The following is a 23,483-nucleotide window of genomic DNA, read 5'->3' on the forward strand; positions in this document are numbered from 1 at the left end:
GTGCCGGATGGTGTCGAGTGTCATTCGTAGTTTGCTACAGTGGCGTGAATCGCTATTGGGGAATCATGTTTGGAGGTCGATTTCTATAATACGAACCATTAGATTGAATGCGTGATTTTTAGCAAAAAATATCTTGTAAATGTCTTATGCCTAATCTGCGTTGCTAGGGGGTGCCAGATGGCCTGTCATAGTGTGCTACTGTGGTATGAGTTAACATGGTGTATCATGGAGAGTTGGGTTTCGAAACATGAATCAATGGAATTAAGGCATAATTTTTAACAAGAAAATATCTGAAAATTGGCTTAGGAATAAGGAGGGGGTCCTAGAGGACATGTTGGTGTGAAATGACAAGGTCTATCACAGAGGGTTGGGCTGCGAAGACATGATCCAATGGATTTAATGCATGATTTTATATATAAAATATATAGAAATTGTCTTTGGATTGATTAAGGGACCAGAAGGCCAGTCATAGTGCGGCACGGTGGTGTAAAATGACACGGTGTATCTTGTTACTAGAACCTCCCCCTTTCTTTAATTCATGGTTCTTTTGCTTATATTTTAGAATTTGTCAAGTTTTTTCTCAAATTTTGTTTTTTCGATTGTTCAGTTTCACTGCTTTTTCTGTGTTTTAATAATACTTTGTAAATTGTTATTTTTGATAAAATTTGTACGCACCAAAGCCTTGATTCTTTATATTTGTCATTTCAGGGTAAAAATTAAACACATAATCGTTTACATAATGAAAAATTTAGCACCAATGCTATTTAACATCTGCTATGTAACTTAACCTGTCTAGGTCACGTTAGATTATTAATGGTTCAGAGCAAGCAGGTATATCTAATATAGCACAAATCAATAGCTGTGTTGGGTAGTTACACGGCTCCGAAATAAAGGTTAGAAGACATGCAAGCAATCTAATCGCTCTAGTATACACGAACAGGGGATTCCCCAAGGGCGCTATATGCTATCATGTAAAATGTATTAGCCGAATCAAAATATTAGAAAGGATTTCATGGTCTGAGTGGTTACTGCCCGATTCCATTGACGGGGAATCCCTTTCGAATCCCAGTGTGGCTAAAAGTCTTTAGTCAATAAAGGTTCCCTGAGGTTAACGTCATGAAAGAAAATGAAATCTCAAAAACGCCTTGAAAGAAAAAACACCGTGAAAGAAAATTAAATCTCTTAAAGTAATATGTAGTGTCCCACGTGTTCATCGTCATTACGTACTACCCACATGAGCGCTGCCATTATATCATTCCCAATAAATCTACCAAGTCACTTAAGATTACCTCAACCCCAATAAATTTATCAAGTCACGCAAGATTATGTCAAGTCCCACGTGTGCACCGTCATTACGTAACACTCACGTGTTTGTCCTCCTCATATACACCCAGACTTACCCACCTAACTAACGGACTCAAACAAACCCTATCATATAACATCCCAAACCCTATTGCATAACAAACAAAGTAAACCCTCCTTATGACGTAACAGACACCTGCAACACTCTATTATTTAACAACCAAAACATATGACGTAACAGACACTTGAAAACATTCCCTATTATGTAGGTGTACTAAACACATGTACTATAGCATTGCGTCAGACACAGGTGTGCCTAATAAGGTCTTGAGGGACTAGTAGCTCTAATAGTTTACCCCCTATCTGTGCGCTTGGATCTAAAAAGGCCTCACTGCTCACGCTTCACGTGAAAAAGTCATAATGAAGACAGGAATTAAGTTTACTAGGCCCATCTTCTTCTAATGTATCCCTACGGGGAGAAACATCCTTATTTCCTACCATGAAAAAGCAGAACTTTTATAACAGATTGCCTTCTTTCAAACCTTTACAAACCCCAACATTAGGATAAAAATTTATCGGTTTCCGTCCCTTTTGTACATGTCTCCCTACTAATCCCTACATGCACTCTTTCAGAAAGGCAATTATGATTTTCTGTGTTAAAAAGAAAGAAAAAAGAAAAAAATACTCAGAAGATAAATGTTTGCCGTTAGAGCTATTATTAATACACTAAGTGAAAAGGGAGTAAAGTATACATGAGATCGAAGTTAGTTTTGTCTTTTTCAGGTATTCCGGCTTCTCCGTGCCCTTCGTCCACTGAGGGTCATCAACCGAGCACCTGGCTTGAAACTTGTTGTGCAAACACTTCTTTCATCATTGAAGCCTATAGGAAACATTGTTTTAATTTGTTGCACTTTCTTCTTAATTTTTGGAATACTTGGTGTGCAACTTTTTAAGGTAATTATTCATAATAATAAACAGTATGACAAAAATCAATAAGTAAGGATGAAAATTATGTGTAAAAGGCATAACCTTCAACTAATAGCCTTCGAAAACTATGGTAAAAAGAGGCAATTAAATTTAAAACTTTTCATTCAGCTGCAGATAATCTCTAACCAAAAACTATATTCTTTATTTAAAATTTGTATGTCAGATTATTTGCTCTTCTTCTTAAAGAATCTTTTGAGCTTCTTCTGAGCTGAGAATGTTCTCACCAAAGATGTCTCTAGCGAAATGTTTGAGGGAGAACCTTCAATGAATTTTACAACCTGCAATGTCATTTTGCCAAACGTCATTTGTTATTTGTCCGAATTGCCGAAATCAAACTGAAGTCTTGGTATAATGTCAATCGAAAAAAAAACTAGATTCTTTGTTATCAGGGTCATTTTCTATCTAAAGTTACAGCAGTCTATCGCTGATATTGGTGTTAAACAAATCTAAAGTACTGGTCCCGACAGTATCGTTACTTGCTATTTTTGGTACTCGTATGTTGGAAGAAATCATACATAAACATACTCCAGTTACATCTAATCTAATAGTCCATAAGTATCAGGTTGATTTTACAGTTAATATAGTGATATTGTAAATACTTTAATGTTAATACTGTTGAAACTATTGTTAATAGTTAATACTTGTATTTGAATGAATTGATAAGAAAAAAACGAGGAAAGATTGCTAAAGTAAAGTGAAAATTTCAGTAAGAGCTGTTAAAATCAAACAGTGTATGTGTCTGATTAAATTACTAAAGAGGTTATTGGTATAATTTTTACCTTATTTCACTTACGACATAAAAACTAACGTAGTCAATATAATGAGAAACACTGCTAAATCTATCGTTCTTAATTTTGGGCTCTGAAGTCTAAATAGTGTTTTTGAATTTGGCACTGGGGTATTTAAGAAATTAGAGTTTTTATATCGATAAAAAAAAATCTTTTCTTGAAATGACAGATTTTTTCTTTGATTTCTATTTTTCAGCGCCAAGCAGGGGTTACTTCATTATCAGCACGATGTTATAAGGTCATAGTAATAAATCTTTACTTAAGGAATACGTGGTTTCGGAAATTTCTCTATTGTTCTCACTATTTTGGAAACTTGTCACTCTTTCGATAGTGTCAAAGTTAGTAGGTAAGACAGTCTTCTAATCACTACAAAACATGCAGAAAGCTACTATCATTGCCATCTATTTTATTATCTTTTCTTAGGGAAACGGAATTAATATGCTGCTGACCGATTCTAGAGGCCTTTAGCTTTTTAATGAGCTAGCTGCTATTCTAACTTTATATGTCAAGACCCTTTTAGGTACCAAAAGTCTTTATTCAGAGAGAACCAAGGCTTCATAAAACCATCAAATTTGTCGAGCCCTACTTTAAAGATTTAAAATCAGCAGTTGTATATTCTTTGATTAGTACGATTTTTGCAGTTAATAATATTAGTTTAGTTTTAAATATGAATTGGTGGGGTCACCACACTTTGTCCAATTATTTTTTTCCACTCGATTATTTATTCCAACTTCATATATCAAGACCCTTTTAGGTACCAAAAGTCTTTATTCAGAGAGAACCAAGAATTCATAAAATCATCAAAAATTTGTCGAGTCCAACTTTAAAGATTTAAAATCAGCAGTTGTATTTTCTTTGATTAGTACGATTCTAGAAATTAATAATATTAGTTTAGTTTTAAATATGAATTGGTAGGGTCACTACACTTTGCACAATTATTTCTTAAAACAAAATTTACTTTTACTGAATGGCTGGACACATTGTAGGAGTAGGATTTTTGAAGGCACGAAAAATGAATTAAATAACTGAAACGTACTAAAGCTAAAATAAAGCATAAAGTAAACAAACCTATTCAGCTTTGTTCTTTCATATAGCTTTGTAATACAGTTAGTATGGCTCTTTCTTCGTCTTTTTTTCCCTTAGGTCTATATGTTTTAAGATTGATTTTTTGAAATTAGTTCCATTTATATTTTTGAGGTAGTTGTAGGAGATCGGTATTGCCTTTCTTTTTTTCTCTTGTGCTTTTGCCGGATTTATGGATCCCTGTGTCGCCTAATTTGAGCTGATTAATGGTGATAAATGACATTTAGTTGTTATTTTTTATCTTTGCTCATGACCCTGACTTGCGCGCTATGGGGCCCAGTGGGGAAGGAATGTCTACTCTCAGAATTTTGTTTTTCTAATTGTATTTTTAATATATGAACTTGAGCTTAAATACTTCTGAGAGAAGTGACAATTGACAAGAGCGATTAAAATCTTGGAAAAATTTGCCAGTTTAAATAATAATAATAATTTATTTAAACCCTCTTTACTTACATAAAATGCACTTATAGGAGTACAAAAATACACGAAAATAAAATAAAATGGAAACAATAAATAAGAAAAAACTCACTAAAGAAAAAACAAACAACATCTCAGCTACTTTCGCACTACAATTAAGCTAAACAATTAAGTGGAAAGTCAACAATATTTTCTCGATGCTTGTGACCACAAGTTTGTCCATTTTTGAGGAAATATCGAAAACGCCATATCCACTCCAAATGTACCGGTTGCGAGTCCAAAGTGACAATTGCAGAAGATATTTGCAAAAACGGAAGAATAAAGATCTAATTTTCTTCCGCTCACATATTGTGGAAAAAAACAACTCCATAAAGGGACCAAGAAAAAGATATGTCGTGCAAAAAAAGAGTTGTAAAATCTGCTCAAGGTTATTTTGTGAAACTGGTCTTAAACTCGAGCAAGCAAAACATACGATTTTCTAAGCTTTCCTTTCAACGCCGAGATAACCAGCGTTTTAGTATTTATAGCATTTGATCCAAACAGGAGACCTAAATAATTCAGATAGGACGATGCAGAGATAGTTTCTGGGCCAACATTGATAGTAAGGGAAGGTTGTTGAGACGAACCGTAGACGAGAAGCTCAGTTTTAGAGGGGGCGACTTGAAGCCCAATCTCATTAAGATCAGAGCAAACTGTATGACGTGCATTTTGGAGAACCTGGAGATCATCTAATAATAAAAGGATATCGTCTGTGCAACAGAGATGGCTGACATCAATATAAGGTTTAATTAGAAATGGAGGAATATTTTTAGTAACGGTTCTGAAAGCATTATCGAAAAGAGCTGGACTTCGCACAGAACCCTGTTTCACACTTTTGCGAACAGTGACGGATTTGCTGATCTGCTATCAAGACGCACCCGTATGGACGCATTACCATACCAGTTCCATAAGAGACAGCAGAGAAAAGGGTTTGTTCCACTTCTCAATAGAGAAAAATAGTATGTGAATGGATAATGGAGTCGAACGCCAGGAGAAATGTCGATTACACACACATAGACTGGTTTTTTCAGCAACCTATAGCGGTCTAAAATAGCCAAAAAAGTTGCGTGTGCGTTTTGCACACCCAAGTCATCGCGAAATCCAAATCGGTTTTCCCCATGGTTGCACTTTGTGTTTATTTCTTGGAGGATCAGTATTTCAAAAAGCTTACCAATTGTGGAGCAAATGGTAATTGGTTTGGACGATTCATAAACCATTGGGTTTTTTCCCTTCTTTAAGACACAGGTAACAAGACCTTCCAAAAGAACAGCTATCCTGGGACTTTACCAGGTTTCATTAGACGAAGTTGGGTCTGGACAGCAGAAGGTGTAACAATGACAAAGTTCCTCCGCTGGTCAAGTTTAGACATATGATGGAGAAGCGTATTTTTATAGGTAGCTTCATTTGGAGGAGGATCATCGGAGGAAAGCGAAGAAAAATGTATTTTCCACGGAGCGACATTGATCGGGATTGCGAGGAGGAACTTGATGTCAGCTTTGAAACTCACCTCCAAAGCTGCCAGAAACTCTTTTTTATCTCACGTGTTGCCGTTTGAACTTGTCTATTTTTCCAACGGTAGAGAGCTTTTCGGAACTCACGTTTGGTTGACTTAACAATTGAAAAAATAACAACTGAGCGAGGACGATCACAGTTGGCCTAAATCTGAAACCAAAACTTATGACGATGCTTGGTATCTTGCAGCTCATCATCTTCTTTCCAACGACGTTTCTGTGTCCCTATTTTGACCCTTATTGAAGGTACAGATACAGAAGAGGTTACCTTAAGAGAATGAGTCAACTCAGTCATGATAACATGATAAATGATAGATTGCTTAACAGTAATTTTTTCTGGGTAGGCTAAGAAGGAAATCCTACCCCAATGTTTTATACAAATCACAAGATACGCTTTTCCAGTTTCTTAAAAATACAAATATTCAAAATAAAGTACATTATTCAAAACAGGAGTTCAACCAGACTATGTGAATTTTGTAATTAAATTCAATATTTTGCGTATTTTGAAGCTGACCAAGGTAAAAAAAAGCAAATATCGAAGTGAGAGAGAAATCTTGGCCTAACAGTTAGTTTTGTTCCGTAGAAGTTTACTAATTGACGAATGGAAACTTCAAAATTATATGACAAACTTGGAAGAATCCGTTTTTGATATATGTTTTTTGTAAAAAAAAAATAACTCCCTAAATATGTCTCTGGTTCTTTGCTTCTATAAAAACAAGCCGGAAACCCGGCTTTGCCGGTTATTTGCTTGTAAAATTTCACTTTGCGAACTTTTACACACCTACTCAATTGAAAGGGATGGTATCCCTGAGCTCCCATGCGAACGAAGCTAGACCCTATTTGAGTGTTTTGAGCTGTCTTATAAATAAACCAAGGGTTTCTAGGCCTATGCTGGGGCATCGTCAAAAACCTATTGAAGCTATTTTATGTTATCTTAAATAAAAACATATTCCAAAATATAATTTCCAAAAAAGGAGTAAAGAGCAGCATTAAAAACTAAATCGAGAGGGAATAGTCCTATAACAAGTCAAACTTAAAAGGAACAGAGACTATTACTAATAAATAAATAAGTCCTAAGATGGACAGAAATTAAAATAAATACTTGATTAAACATGAAGTGGACTGAAATTGCTATAAATGAACAAATGAAACCAAAAATTTTCAAAAACTGAAATATATAATTGACTCAAATTCAAAACGAAATTAAGTTACCATAAATGAGAATGTTATGTAAATGCGAACCCCTCCCCCCAGCGATTTAAAGGCTAGAGTGTCACTCATGATTTTCTTGAAACTAAAAATATTGTTTTAAAAATCACCAACTGACATTCTCAAGGTTTTATTTAACTGTCAGTCTATGTAATTTTATGTGAAATGGAAGTAAAAGAATTATAGTGGCCTCTTAAAAACTGAAATGTTTTTAAAAGTGACATGTTTTTTTGTAAGATTTTTTTCTACTAAGCTTGATTACTTCTTTTCTCGTTATGACATAGTAAACGCACTGTAGGCTATAAAGAATATTTCGTTGTTAGATACTTACTCCATCTTACTGTTAATAAAGATACAAGGGACATTCAAAAATACCCGAAATGTTTGTCAACAAGATAATGTTAATGGTTTTTTAAGACTTCACAGGCCTTTTAGAAAATCAAGAAACTGTCATGTAAGTATTTAAAGGTCAATCTGCCATATAAGTGTCACTCCAACTTTTGTGCATAAGTTGTTAGGAAATTTTGAGAACTTTTGTAAAGTTCACATTGTAAACTTTACGCGTTACAAAAGAAGATTTGAAATTTTTTTGGTGGTAATTGCTATGACATCCATCTTATAGCCGGAATCTAGCCCCACCGAACCTTTTTTTTTATTCCCAAAACACACACACAAAAAAAAATCTTGAAACTCTGTCATTTTAATAAGACTGTTGAGCCAAACCATGCAGCGAAAAATGACTCATAAAGTAGTCTCCACATTTCGTCAAAACGGTCTTAAAGGACGAAAGCCCCGCCTAAAAAAGTGTATCGGCCATGATGGAGGCTATGTTATAAACTTATTATAGAAAAATTAATGGTGATAGAATAATTTATAAAAACATATATATTCCGCATATTTTGAATGCCCCTTGTATTACCACAAAGAAAAGTGAGGTAACTACCCCGTCCCTAATCCACTTAAAATCTATAGTGTTATTTTTGTTTTACTAAGTAGAAAACACTTTTTGAACAGTTTATCGCTCTTTCATCATAAAATAATAATAAAAACTCGTACTTCAAAAACAATCAATTTATATTCCAGTAGTATCACATACTGTATAATGTAATAAATATTTTTTCGTTTTAAATATATTCCCTTTAGTTTTATAGAAATAGGTAAGTTTTTTTGTTTTTTTTTATAAAATTGATCCGTCTTCGTTTTTACTGCTGTGACAAAAAAAAATTAAGAACATGTAAGCTGTTTTTAGTATAGATAAAATGATAATCTAACCTTTTCAGAATTTAAGGCGGTGGCAGCCCAATTCTTACTCGAGACAATTTCTGTTTATTTTAAGTTCTATTGATTATTCACAGTAATATCTGATTTTTAAGGTTTACTTTTGACTTATTTTTCTAGAAACTTTTTTGAAAGCGTTTGTTTAAGTTAATTTCGGTCCATCTTTGGTTTACATAATTGAATCATGGCAAACTATAAGAGCATCTGCATAGACATAAAACTTTTCCATTTAAGAACTAAATTATTGGATTTAAATTGAAATTTTAGTTGAGAATTTCATATTCAACTGAAAATTTGGATCATCTGTGGTTATACTGAATAATTCGCGAATACTCTTTATTTGCTAAGAAATTTCGGATGGATTGAGAAGGACATTTTAAACAATAGAGTTTAAAACCCTTTGCAAGAACCTAGCTAAACAGGATTGAACACCAATTTCAATTACAAGTTGGATGGGGCTGTTGCAAGGGTAAGGATGCCCACTTTGGGCTTCCAACACCAATTTCAATTACAAGTTGGATGGGGCTGTTGCAAGGGTAAGGATGCCCACTTTGGGCTTCCAACCCTGCAGATTTAAAAAGTTAGTCTGTTTACTGTTCTAACTACCACTGCTACTAACAACTAACCCCAGCACCAAGCCTCCTGAGGTCAACACAGCAACGCACGCTCCTCCACTAGCCCTATCTATTAAAAGCCTCCCTCTTCACAACCTCCCAGGGAGTTCTCATGTCCTTTAAATCTTTCTTTGTGACATCTTCCCACCCCAACTGTGTACGACCTGCATCCCGTTTGGCCCTAGACGTCTGGTCAAAAAAGACATTTTCGGTAATCTATAGCCCTTCATCCGCCGAACATGCTCTAGCCGTCTCAACCTTTTTCTCATTACAGCCCTAAAAAGCGGGATTGAACCACAATTTTTGTACTAATTACTGTTTGAAATACGGTCAGTCAGTCGGGTACCCATAACAATCCGTAGGCAATTTCTTTGGAAAATATCGATCAAATCTGCATCCGCTTTTGAGAGCGCCCAAGCTTCAGAGCCATATTTGACCACTGTCATCGCTTTAGCCTCTTATATTCTAATCTTTGTTTGTAAACTTATGCTACTATTCTTCCAAACTTTTTTTTAAAGGTAAAAAAAAACAAGCTTGATTTTTTTACTTTTAACATCTTCACTGCTCTCACAGTCTTAACTAATAATGCTACCAAGGTAAGTGAAGCTGTCCACCTGATCAATCTTTTCCTTGCCCGAAGTCACCCTTCCATTTTCACTTATTCCAAGCCTTGTGACACAGTCTTCTAATCATTTATTTTCAAACCTTTTCTAGCAACCTGAACTTGCAAAACTTCTAAAATTTCCTTCGTTTTGCACATAATTTCATCTAAGATGCTTAAATCATCAGCATAATCTAAGTCCAGGAGAGTTTTTCATCCCCATTTGATTCCGTTGTCTCCCATTGCCATCTCTGTGCTTCTTAAGACAAAATCCGTCAAAATGATTCATATTTAGGGGGATAGAATACAACCCTGTTTAACTCCTGATTTAATATTCATTTGTCTGGTACACCATAGAAGGATAAAACCTTTGCTAAAACTCTTCTATCAATAGAATCGAACGCTTGCTCATTATCTATAAAACTGAGCACCTAAGGTGTTTGATAACTCAGGCACTTTTGAAATATTAACCTAAGAGTGAAAACTTGGTCTACACGTCCTCTACCTTTTCTAAAACCGCACTAATCTTCTCTTAAAACTTTGTCTACAACATCTCTCAGTCTCAACAAAGTATAATATTACAAAATAAGTTGCTACCTACAGAGATCACACTAATGCCTCGATAATTACCACACTCACTCTTATCATCTTTCTGTTCTAGTAACAATTAACATGTCTATATTTCTGCTAAAAATCAGATGGGTAGGGGGAGGAGCCTTAGACCCGCTTTATGCCTCTTAGTTTATTTGCCTGGTATTTGTCACATAAGATCGTCACTTCTGAGATACCTTGGTTTGAAAATTAGGAAAAGATAGTAAGTGCTGAGATGAGCTAAAAATTAGGTAGGAATACACCAACAACCAAGGAGACTTTTCCCAAGCAGACTTTAAGGTTTTAGACTACCGCTATGATCCAGACATTGGTCGGCTTATTAAAAGTCTGAGTGGTCCCCAATTTATGAAATAGTGAAGTCTGCTGGTGCCTGGAACGCAAGAACCTGTAGTCTAGTGATGCTCCTATAAAATTCCGTGTAGATCTTATCAGTTATGTTCAAAGACGCAGACCTTCTTTCCAATGAAAGGTTTGTGAGTGGGTGTTAGAGGGGCTCCGTACACACTTTTGTCCTCGAATCCTGCAGATTGAAAACCTTCATATGATTAAAGCTCAAAAGATACAACATCCCTACCTTTCCGATAAATTGTTGGCGTAGGTTCGGTGGCTGAGGGGATTACGCAGAAGTCACTGGCTCGCTTTGATTCTGCTATAATACAACCTGAAAATTACTGTGTGATTCTAGTTCAAGCTAAGCTGCAAAATTCCGACTTTTTTGCCAAACAGGTTGACTATAAAGTAGTTTGAGAGGGTATGTTAGAGGGGACATGTTAGGGGGCCAAACTTATGCTTCAAACTATACAAACATAAAAATCCGTGTGTGACTACGGTTCAAGGACGGTGCAGTATGCCAAACCTTTCGGTAAAAAATTTGGGCCGAATCAAGATATGGCCTGTTTTAGTACTGATTAAAGGATTTACAGCCATGATTCATTGAGCTAGGATCTGGTGCCCTCTCGCACCGATTCAGTATAAATCGATGCAGCAAAGTTTTGAAGCTTAGCTCAGATTTACTTAGAGTAATTTTGCAGTCTTGGCTTTTCATATTTTGGCTCTAAGTCAAGAGTTATTACTTTTGCACTCATCTTCATTTGCAAAACTGAGTTCATTTTTGCACCAAGTCAACGCGAAACTAATTTTTGTATTTGGAATCGGCAGATCGCCCTTGAATCAAGTCATTGGCCGCTTGGATTTCGCTCGTTGTTTTGTTTCTGCACCAATGGCTTTTTTTTATTTCCCTCCAATACTGCTGATTAAAAATCAGCTGCCGATCGGCAGATCGGCCTTGAATCAAGTCACTGGCCGCTTGGATTTCGCTCGTTGTTTTGTTTCTGCACCAATGGCTTTTTTTATTGCCCTCCAATACTGCTGATTAAAAATCTTTCCATGATTCCAGTCTCCAAATTTCTGCTAAAAGTTTGTAGATGAAGAGATGGAGGAGTTATATGGTCGGTCTGAGCCTCTAACCGCACAAATTTAAATTCTTTGTATGATTTTGGTTTTGATATGGCACAATATCCGATTTTCTATAAAAAAAAAAGTATCTCGGAAGAATGGGAAATTTGAAAAGTCAGGGTCTTTTGTCCCTAGAACTGCTTCAGCTATGTTCCTCTTCCCCTCCGCCCCAGAAAAAGCTTCTGGTTGGGATTCTGGATGTCCAGCGATGACCTTGGACTTGAGATCTAAGTTTCTGTTACAACAAAAAATTTTATTACTTATTGAATGAACTATTCCTACTTTTACAATATTTTATAATATGTAAGAAATCATTAATAACGATAACTTATTTTATAATATACAAAATGACAAAAAATGCATGGAAGACATTTTGCTACATGGGAGACACGTACCGGTATTTTATCTAGATTCCTTATCTAGAACTGTGTGCCCTGTCTTATTTCAAAGAAGAAAAATTCACTTTACTTTCCGCATACCCTATTAAGTGAATTGAGTTTCAATTTTCCAGAACCATCTTTTAGTCTTACCCAATTTCTTTGTTTTTGTTCTTTATTTTGTCATCAAATCGTATAGACATGAATCAATCAAAAAGAAATAATGTTTAATAGCACATTTTAATAAATTATAATTTCAATTTAAGGGATCTTTCTTTTTTTGTGATGGCCCTGATGTACGCAATATAAAAACAAAAGCTGATTGTTTGGCAGACCCTAGGAACCAATGGCTAAACAGAAAATACAATTTTGATGATCTTGGACAGGCGCTAATGTCTTTATTTGTTCTTTCTTCAAAAGACGGATGGGTGAATATCATGTACACTGGACTAGATGCAGTAGGTGTTGATATGCAGGTTAGAATAAATACAAGTCATTACTTTTGCTTTGATAGTATATTCAGTTAGATTACAAAAACAAGTGTTCTATATCTTAAATAAACGAGCAATAATTGTTTATTTTTTCTCGAAAATGGTTCCGTATTCTTTCGGAAAAATTAGTATCTTAGGATATTCTCGCATAAAGAAAAAGAAGATCTAAATAGGTCAAAAGTCTGAGAAAATTCGTTAGTAGCCTTGATTTTGGGAAAATTAGCTTCAATAATAAAATTACTTTGAACTGACCCAGTATGAAAAGACATTTAAATTGCGGAAAGAACAAAAATTGGTAATTGCGAAAATAGTGATATATTTTTTAACAAGGGATTACAACAATTCGAAAACCTTTAAAGATATAACCGAAAGTTTGAAGCATAGTAGGAATCGCTGTTAGAAATTTGACTCGCTTTAATAATCAAATATCTTTGAATGGATATCGTTGTTAGAAATAGGACTAACTTCAATAATCAAATATCTTTCTAAAGGCTTCAATAAGAAAAGATGTTAAATCTTTCTTAGTGTCTGAAAAGACACTAAATTGTGTAAAGAGCAAGAAACTGGTGATCACAAAAATATTTGTATATTAACAAGGGATTAAAACGCTTCGAAAACCCTAAGAAAGAAAACCAAAAGGTTCAAGCTTAGTACATATCGTTGTTAGAAATAGGACTAACTTCAATAATCAAATATCTTTCTAAAGGCTTCAATAAGAAAAGATGTTAAATCTTTCTTAGTGTCTGAAAAGACACTAAATTGTGTAAAGAGCAAGAAACTGGTGATCACAAAAATATTTGTATATTAACAAGGGATTACAACGCTTTGAAAACCTTAAGAAAGAAAACCAAAAGGTTCAAGCTTAGTACATATCGTTGTTAGAAATAGGACTAACTTCAATAATCAAATATCTTTCTAAAGGCTTCAATAAGAAAAGAGGTTAAATTGTGTAAAGACGAAAAAACTGGTAATTGCAAAAATATCTGTGTATGTTTTAACAAAGAATTATAATAATTCAAAATCTTAAAAAAGAATACCTTATTGAACACATTAAATTGCGTAAAGAGCAAGAAAAATGGTAATTGCAAAAATCTTTGTATATATTTTTACAAGGGATTAAAACAATTCAAAAACCTGAAAAAAAGAACACCAAAAGTTTGAAGCTTAGTAGAAATCGTTCTTAGCAATTAAACTGCGTAAAGAGCAAAAAACTTGTAATTGCGAAAATAAACTTATTATATAAACTGCAAAAATATTTTCGATGCATTAGCAATAACTTTAATGTTTTAATTGAAAATAGAAAAATGCCTGACAATTTTAAAATTAGTCTTTTTTTGTTAGATAAAATCCACTCCCTCCGTGATTAAGCTTATGGGTTTGAACGCAACCAGTTATATAATGTCAGCAGGAGACCCCCCCCCCCAAAAAAATGCAATTATTACAAATGATGATTTTATATTTTACAAGGGATTACAGCAATTCTAAAACATTAAAGATGAAAACTAAAAGATTGAAGCTTAGTAGAAATCGTTGTTAGAAAAACGTCATTAGCGAATTTCTTTTCTTATAAGCAATGTCTTAATGTGGAAGTTTAAATCCACATGCGAGTTGCATGATCAATAAAAATGGAAAATTCCAGTGCCGCTTTTTTCCAAAGGAATATAATTTAGTCACATCTCTAGCTGATGCTGAAAAACAGCATCAGCTAGTTAAAACAGCATCTCAAACAGTTATTATCCAGAATTAAACGAAATAAAAAGAGAAGAATTTTCACATGGGGTTTCCGATAGTGTTTACCAGGTCAACCCCAAAGCTACCACAGTGAAACTCTCGATTTATCGATAAAAAAAAATCGTCTTTGGAAGAATTTCAAATATGTTTCCTTTGAGAAAAACATGCGGGTTGATCCTAAACAGGAAGCATTTGCAAAGTACATCCTCGGACTGGGAAATGGAAATCTTCCTAAACATGAACATAGTGAAATTGAATTACTGGAAGACATAATTTTTAGTGGCAATTTGATTGAGGAAGTATTTTCTAATAGAGAAAGTTTGCCTAAGAAAAGTTTCCATTTAATTAAGAATCCAGTTATTTTAGCTTCAATCAACAAAGAAGCTAGTAAAATAAATGTGAAAATTGTCGATCGTCTTCCAGGAGAATTCAAGTCATATAAAAGTTACGATTCTGTAAGAGATAAAGTAAGAGGGGGAATTGACTTTACTCTAGAATTCCTCGATTCAATTGAAACAGCAGAATTACCACCACATGACTTAAAAATAAAGAAAATTACGATAGTTATGCTTTTTCGGAACGTTGATATTTCAGAACTTTCTACTAAAGTAGCCTATACACATTTAGTGCACATATAGTAGTCTATATTTTATTTAACTGTTAAATATGGTGTGTTCTAAATAGGGTATACTGGAGCATCTATACCAGTTTTTTACCTTCCAGCCAATTGAAAATTATAACGAATGGCGACTTCTGTATTTTATTTCGTTCCTCCTACTGGTTGGATTTTTCGTCCTTAACATGTTCGTAGGAGTTGTGGTTGAAAACTTTCATCGTTGCAGAGAAGAACAAGAAAGAGAAGAAAGAGCGAGACGGCTTGCCAAGAGAGCTCAGAAGTTAGAGAAAAGGAAAAAAAGTATGTTTTATTTCTTTAAAATCGGCATAGTATAGGAAGCTAGTTATTTATTAATAAAAGAAAATGCAGTTATTCACCATTCTAAAATGCTTGTATCAATCTTTGACTGAGTGTAAATTAAGAAGTTTTGGGAATTCAAGAAAATTTCTTTCTTATAACAATAATATATTTTTATAATTTTGTTTTTAAAACACACTCTGCGACAGACAAAACAAACTAAGCGACAGTCGCTTTAGTGTTCTTATTGAAACAGCTCTATTTAGCTTCTGTGGTGTATATATATATATATATATATCTATATATATAAAAATAAGTTGTCTGTGGATGGATGGATGGATGGATGTGTGGATGGATGTGTCAGGTGACGTCACCTGAAAAAACTGGATTAGGTGACGTCAAAACTGAAAAAACTAAAAAAAGGCAAAAACTACAAAAAAAACTAAAAACTAATAAAAAAAATAAAAAAGCTAAAAAACTAAAAAAACTATAAAGGTAAAAACCAATAAAAAACTAAAAAAAAAACTGAAAAAACTAAAAAAAGGCAAAAACTACAAAAAAAAACTAAAAACTAATAAAAAAAGTAAAAAAGCTAAAAAACTAAAAAAACTAAAAAAACTAAAAAAAGGTAAAAAACTAAAAAAAATAAAAAATAAAAAAAAACTAAAAAAAAGGAAAAAACTGAAAAATAAGCTAAAATAAAGGTAAAAACCAATAAAAAACTAAAAAAAAAAAGGAAAAAACTAATAAATGACGACACTCAAAGAGAAAGCGACCAGGACAAAAAACTAAAAAAAAAGGCAAAAACTACAAAAAAACTAAAAACTAATAAAAAAAATAAAAAAGCTAAAAAACTAAAAAAACTAAAAAAGGTAAAAAACTAAAAAAACTAAAAACTAAAAAAAAACTAAAAAAGGTAAAAACTAAAAGAACTAAAAAAGAAAAAAATAAATGACGACACTCAAAGAGAAAGCGACCAGGACAAAAGGAATGTTCGATTAGCAATCAACAAAGCACCGGGACACAGGGAGTATAAATGACGACCAGGACACAAGTAAAAAAAAAAATTAACAAAACTAAAAAGAAGGTAAAAACTACAAAAAAACTAAAAAGAAAAAAAAACTAAAAACTAATAAAAAAACTAAAAAATCTAAAAATCTAAATAAACTAAAAAAGAAAAAAAAAGGAAAAAAATAAAGGAGAAAAACAAAACTAAAAAACGAATGTATATACAGACCGGTACACCGGGATACAAATGACGACCGGGACACAGGGAATATAAATAACGACCGGGACACAGGGACACAACTACAACGGGGACACCGGGGGAAACAGGGGGATATAAATGACGACCGGGACAAAAAAACTAAAAAGAAATAAAAACTAAAAACTAATAAAAAAAACTAAAAAATCTAAAAATCTAAATAAGCTAAAAAAGAAAAAAAAAGGAAAAAAATAAAGGAGAAAAACAAAACTAAAAAACGAATGTATATACAGACCGGGACACCGGGATACAAATGATGACCGGGACCCGGGACACAGGGAATATAAATGACGACCGGGACACAGGGACACAACTACAACGGGGACACCGGGGGAAACAGGGGGATAACCTGACAATCTATTTATATGCAAAGACAATGGGACAGCAAAGAATGTTGTATATTCGCAAGTTTTACGTAGTTAAAACCATATATATATATATATATCTATATTCACAGGTGGGACATAGGGACACAACTACAATGGCGCGTAACTATTATGGCGCGTAACGACTTACGCGCGCGGGGGGGCTTGGGGGGGGCGCGAAGCGCCCCCACCAACTAGGTGTTGGGGTGGCGCGAAGCGCCACCCCAACAGCTAGTATATATATATATATATATATATATATATATATATATATATATACTAGCTGTTGGGGTGGCGCTTCGCGCCACCCCAACACCTAGTTGGTGGGGGCGCTTCGCGCCCCCCCCAAGCCCCCCCGCGCGCGTAAGTCGTTACGCGCCATAATAGTTACGCGCCATTGTAGTTGTGTCCCTATGTCCCACCTGTGAATATAGATAGATATATATATATATATATATATATATATATATATATATATATATATATATATATATATATATATATATATATATATATATATATATATATATATATATATATATATATATATATATATATATATATATATATGGTTTTAACTACGTAAAACTTGCGAATATACAACATTCTTTGCTGTCCCATTGTCTTTGCATATAAATAGATTGTCAGGTTTACCGACTCTTGAACATGCAACATATAATGGTCCATGGGAAAACAATCTGTATTCAGATCTATACCTCAAGATTCTAATGATTGCCCTTGAGCTTTGTTGATGGTGATTGCTAATCGACCATTCCCTGTCCCGGTGTCCCGGTCGTCATTTACATCCCCCTGTTTCCCCCGGTGTCCCCGTTGTAGTTGTGTCCCTGTGTCCCGGTCGTCATTTATATTCCCTGTGTCCCGGTCGTCATTTGTATCCCGGTGTTCCGGTCTGTATATACATTCGTTTTTTAGTTTTGTTTTTCTCCTTTATTTTTTTCCTTTTTTTTTCTTTTTTAGCTTATTTAGATTTTTAGATTTTTTAGTTTTTTTATTAGTTTTTAGTTTTTTTTTCTTTTTAGTTTTTTTGTCCCGGTCGTCATTTATATCCCCCTGTTTCCCCCGGTGTCCCCGTTGTAGTTGTGTCCCTGTGTCCCGGTCGTCTTTTGTTAATTTTTTTTTTTACTTATGTCCTGGTCGTCATTTATACTCCCTGTGTCCCGGTGCTTTGTTGATTGCTAATCGAACATTCCTTTTGTCCTGGTCGCTTTCTCTTTGAGTGTCGTCATTTATTTTTTTCTTTTTTAGTTCTTTTAGTTTTTACCTTTTTTAGTTTTTTTAGTCCTGGTCGCTTTCTCTTTGAGTGTCGTCATTTATTTTTTTCTTTTTTAGTTCTTTTAGTTTTTACCTTTTTTAGTTTTTTTTAGTATTTTAGATGAAAATTTTTTTTAGTTTTTTCCTTTTTTTCTTTTTAGTTTTTTATTGGTTTTTACCTTTATGTTAGCTTATTTTTCAGTTTTTTCCTTTTTTTTTATTTTTTTTATTTTTTATTTTTTTTCGTTTTTTACCTTTTTTTTAGTTTTTTTAGTTTTTTTAGTTTTTTTAGTTTTTTAGCTTTTTTACTTTTTTTATTAGTTTTTAGTTTTTTTGTAGTTTTTGCCTTTTTTTAGTTTTTTCAGTTTTTTTTTTAGTTTTTTATTGGTTTTTACCTTTATTTTAGCTTATTTTTCAGTTTTTTCCTTTTTTTTTAGTTTTTTTTAGTTTTTAGTTTTTTTAATTTTTTACCTTTTTTTAGTTTTTTTAGTTTTTTTAGTTTTTTTAGTTTTTTAGCTTTTTTATTTTTTTTATTAGTTTTTAGTTTTTTTTGTAGTTTTTGCCTTTTTTTAGTTTTTTTAGTTTTTTAGCTTTTTTATTAGTTTTTAGTTTTTTTGTAGTTTTTGCCTTTTTTTAGTTTTTTTAGTTTTTTAGCTTTTTTATTTTTTTTATTAGTTTTTAGTTTTTTTTGTAGTTTTTGCCTTTTTTTAGTTTTTTCAGTTTTGACGTCACCTGATCCACGATCCACAGATCCACAGACAACTTATTTTTATATATATAGATAGTTTTTTTTTTTTACTTATGTCCTGGTCGTCATTTATACTCCCTGTGTCCCGGTGCTTTGTTGATTGCTAATCGAACATTCCTTTTGTCCTGGTCGCTTTCTCTTTGAGTTTCGTCATTTATTTTTTTCTTTTTTAGTTCTTTTAGTTTTTACCTTTTTTAGTTTTTTTTAGTTTTTTAGATGAAAATTTTTTTTAGTTTTTTCCTTTTTTTCTTTTTAGTTTTTTATTGGTTTTTACCTTTATTTTAGCTTATTTTTCAGTTTTTTCCTTTTTTTTAGTTTTTTTTTATTTTTTATTTTTTTTATTTTTTTACCTTTTTTTAGTTTTTTTATTTTTTTTAGTTTTTTAGCTTTTTTACTTTTTTTATTAGTTTTTAGTTTTTTTTTTGTAGTTTTTGCCTTTTTTTAGTTTTTTCAGTTTTTTTTTTAGTTTTTTATTGGTTTTTACCTTTATTTTAGCTTATTTTTCAGTTTTTTCCTTTTTTTTTAGTTTTTTTTAGTTTTTAGTTTTTTTAGTTTTTTACCTTTTTTTAGTTTTTTTAAGTTTTTTTAGTATTTTAGCTTTTTTATTTTTTTTATTAGTTTTTAGTTTTTTTTGTAGTTTTTGCCTTTTTTTAGTTTTTTTAGTTTTTTAGCTTTTTTATTAGTTTTTAGTTTTTTTTGTAGTTTTTGCCTTTTTTTATTTTTTTTAGTTTTTTAGCTTTTTTATTTTTTTTATTAGTTTTTAGTTTTTTTTGTAGTTTTTGCCTTTTTTTAGTTTTTTCAGTTTTGACGTCACCTGATCCAGTTTTTTCAGGTGACGTCACCTGACACATCCACAGACAGACAACTTATTTTTATATATATAGATATATATATATATATATATATATATATATATATATATATATATATATATATATATTTGGTGTTTTAATTTCTTTTTTTATTTCATTTTAGGGTATTTTAATTTTTATCGTTGTTTTCTTAGGGTTGAAGACGTCTTGTTTCATACAGGCAAAATATCCCTATCGCTTTTGTTTTGTCTTTTTCTTCTACTGGCCGTACTCCCGTTTGTTTTCTTTATCGTAAGAGCTATCTCTCTCACAAAAAAAAAACGCAAAGAAAGAGTTCTTTGCGTTTTTTGTCAAGGCTGACCAGTTTGGCTTTAGATCCTCCATATTTTAATTTTGAAAATTGACACTCTGAGATTTCCTTGCCTGAAAACCATCTGTAAAGGTCAAGAGTTTAAGAAAATTTGTTTAGAGCATTAAATTTGGAGAAAAAATTCATATGAATGACGCTACATTTATATATATTTCAAGAGCACAAATTACGTCGTTTTTCTCCCCGGAGTAGTCGTACAGTTTTTAGTATCTATGACACCCGCAAAATTCCACATGATGACAAATTAGTCTGAACAGCTAAAGAAAAAGGCCTGGAACAAGAAACAGCAAAAATCACATTGAATTGCAAATGAAAATGTTGTGCAGCGAAATCTGCGGTTAGAAGACAAAGTAAAATTACAATGGAATGAAGGAACGTGTTAGTTTAGCTTGCGTAAGTCTTTGAAGGATAACAGAAAGGAGGAATTGGATTAACGCCAAAATTACTTAATTGAATTGAAATTGTTCATCTTTCACCCTAGAATGAAGAAGTGTTATTTTTATGTCAGCAAAGATGCACAGGAAGGAGAAAACAAATTCACGCCTGAATTTCTCGAGTATCCTGGAACGGAATGAAGTGTTTGGCATTTGTGAAGGATAAACAGGAAAAAGGAATTGAATTCATGCCAGGAATAAAATCATGTGAGTGACGTTTCATTTATTGACATTCAAAGAGTAAAAGATACGTCATTGTTTCCCAGGGGTGGTAGTATCGTTTTTAGTATTTCTGACACATGAGATGTTACAAAAATAATAACAAATGACTTTGAACAGCTAAAAAAAAGACATGGAAAAAAACCAGCAAAATCACATTGAATGAAGTTATTTTGGCATTTGTGAAGGATAAACAGGAAAGAGGAATTGAATTCATGCCAGAAACAAGATCATGTGAGTGACGTTACATTTATTTACATTCAAAGAGTAAAAAATACATCATTTTCTCCCCAAGGGTGGTAGTATCATTTTTAGTATCTCATGAGAAATTACAACAAAAAATACAAATGACTCCGAAGAACTAAAACAAAAAGACATGTAACAAGAAACAGCAAAAATTACATTGAATTACCGACGAAAATGTTTCACACCGAAATCTGCTGTTGGAAGACAAAGTAAAGTATCAATAAAATGAAGTAACGGCATAGTTTAACGGAGTCTTTGATGGATATACAGGAAGTAGAAAATAGTTTTCGTACGGGCAAAATTACAAAAGATGACAAGAACTAAAGAAAAAGGCATGAAACAAGAAACATTAAAAACCACATTGAATTTCAAACGACAATGTCTCTTAAAACTGAAGGACAGCACGACAATTATGCTGTTGCGTAATATATATATTTCAGCAATTACAATGGAATAAGGAATATGTCATTATAGCGTGCGTAAAAGGATAAACAGGACGGAGGAATTGAATTGACGCCAGAATTTCTTTGTTCAACTGAACTGTATAATTTGTCACCAACTAACTTGAAAATAAATAATGAAGTAATAATTATGCCAATGCGTTCTTTAGATAGGTTAGATGACATAGGCATTGTAACATTCCTGATCGTTGTTGAACTATTTAAGAATACAATCAAATCAAAAATGTAACGACTGGGAAGAAGCTGAGAAAGGAGTTTATTTGGTATATATGACGGCATATATAACAGCTAAGGCAAAAGACATGGACAAATGGTTGAGGTAGTGTTGCACGAGAGCGAAACGTAATAAGATCTGCAGTAGGTAGAACAATTATAACAAGACAACAAGTATAACAATGAATTCACAATGAAAATAATGAACAAAATAAATCCACAGTTAGAAAAAATCTAAAGGGATGATATTATCGAATCGTAAACAAAACCTGCGGTTAGATGAAAAGCAACAGTGAGAATCACAACGAGCCCCGGGAGAAAACAAATCCTATAAATAAATGATTTTTTATGCATTAACAGGAAGTAGGAATTGAAATAAAACCAAAATTTCTTAATTCAGACGAAATTGATGATTTGACACTTAATGACTTAAAACAAAAAAATAAAGCGATGATTATGCTACTACGTAATTAGAGAAACAAATATATGCTATCTTTACGCTTGCCGAGTACGAGGGCCTGGGTTTCGCTAGGGTTCCCTACAATAGTCTTTTATGTAAGTAAGACATTTCACTGTACATGTGTACTATCTTTATAAACGAGCAATAATTGTATATTTTTCGAGAAAATTGGTATCCTGGGATATTAACGCCTAAAAGAACCCTCTAGATAGGTCTGAAGTTTGATAAAATTCGTTAAGAGCCTTAATTTTGGTTTTTGCAAATGACGTCATGTATTAAAATAAAAATTTGTAATGTACAATGACGTAATGTACTAACATAAAAGTTTCTTTATATGACATAATATGATGCCATTCATGTTATAAAAAAGATGGCTTAATTTCCAACATAATCAGTTATTTATCAAACGTAATACCCGTAGGAAGCTCCAAGAAACGAAAATTTACAGTTATTACAAATGATTATTCTTTGGAACCAACACGTGAACGTGAACACGAGAACCAACACGTTATAAAATTGAGAGAACGGCCTAAACGAATTAAATTCATAATGGGTGAAAATTAACAACCTGAACCATCAATTTGGACAATACCAATAGAAGCAGCTAAAGCAAAATGCATTGCTATTTTGTCTGAAGTAATCAAAATCCCAAAACGTGTCAAAAATTAAGATGAAGAGCAAAGACAGATGCGGTTGGAAGAACAGCGGCGGTGTGTCAAAACTGAAAATGAAGAGCTAAGACACACTTGGTTCAAAGACATGCGACACCGATCATGTGAGCGAGCCAAAAATGAAAATGAAGAGCAAAGACACGCGCGTTTAAAAAAACTGCGGTGGCATGTCGAAAATGGAAATGAAGAGCAAAGACCACGTGATTAGGAGATATGCGACACCGAGCTTGTGAGCAATTAAAAAATGACAATGAAGAGCAAAGACACACGCGGATAGAAGACATGCAACACTGAACACATAGTTAATTCTTCAATTTCATTTCTATGCTTTGTAGATCTTGTCTTGACTAATTAAACGCAGCCGTAGTAATAATTTAAACATTTGGGTGTGCTTGCACAGCTCAATCAGTGATATATCGAGTCAAATACCCTTTATCTTTCGACTGTAAAAAGGCTAGGAAAAAGTGACCGGTTTGTAACTTACTCGGTCAAGCGTACATAGTGCTGCAATTCCGATATATCTTTAAGTATGCAGCCAAA

At 33.0% G+C, this 23,483-nt stretch overlaps 1 protein-coding gene across 1 annotated transcript in view; it reads left to right on the forward strand.

Moving 5' to 3' along the window:
* LOC136040022 (voltage-dependent T-type calcium channel subunit alpha-1H-like) overlaps window positions 1-23,483 on the forward strand; it is a 351,811-nt gene that overhangs the window by 305,547 nt on the left and 22,781 nt on the right. The window contains exons 27-29 of the mRNA XM_065724088.1: window positions 2,086-2,256; window positions 12,540-12,749; window positions 15,219-15,411. Coding sequence (XP_065580160.1) covers window positions 2,086-2,256; window positions 12,540-12,749; window positions 15,219-15,411 — 574 coding nt within the window. The remainder of the gene's footprint in view (window positions 1-2,085; window positions 2,257-12,539; window positions 12,750-15,218; window positions 15,412-23,483) is intronic.

Source organism: Artemia franciscana, chromosome 20 (assembly GCF_032884065.1).
Source record: "Artemia franciscana chromosome 20, ASM3288406v1, whole genome shotgun sequence".
In the NCBI taxonomy this organism is placed as follows: Eukaryota; Metazoa; Arthropoda; class Branchiopoda; order Anostraca; family Artemiidae; genus Artemia; species Artemia franciscana.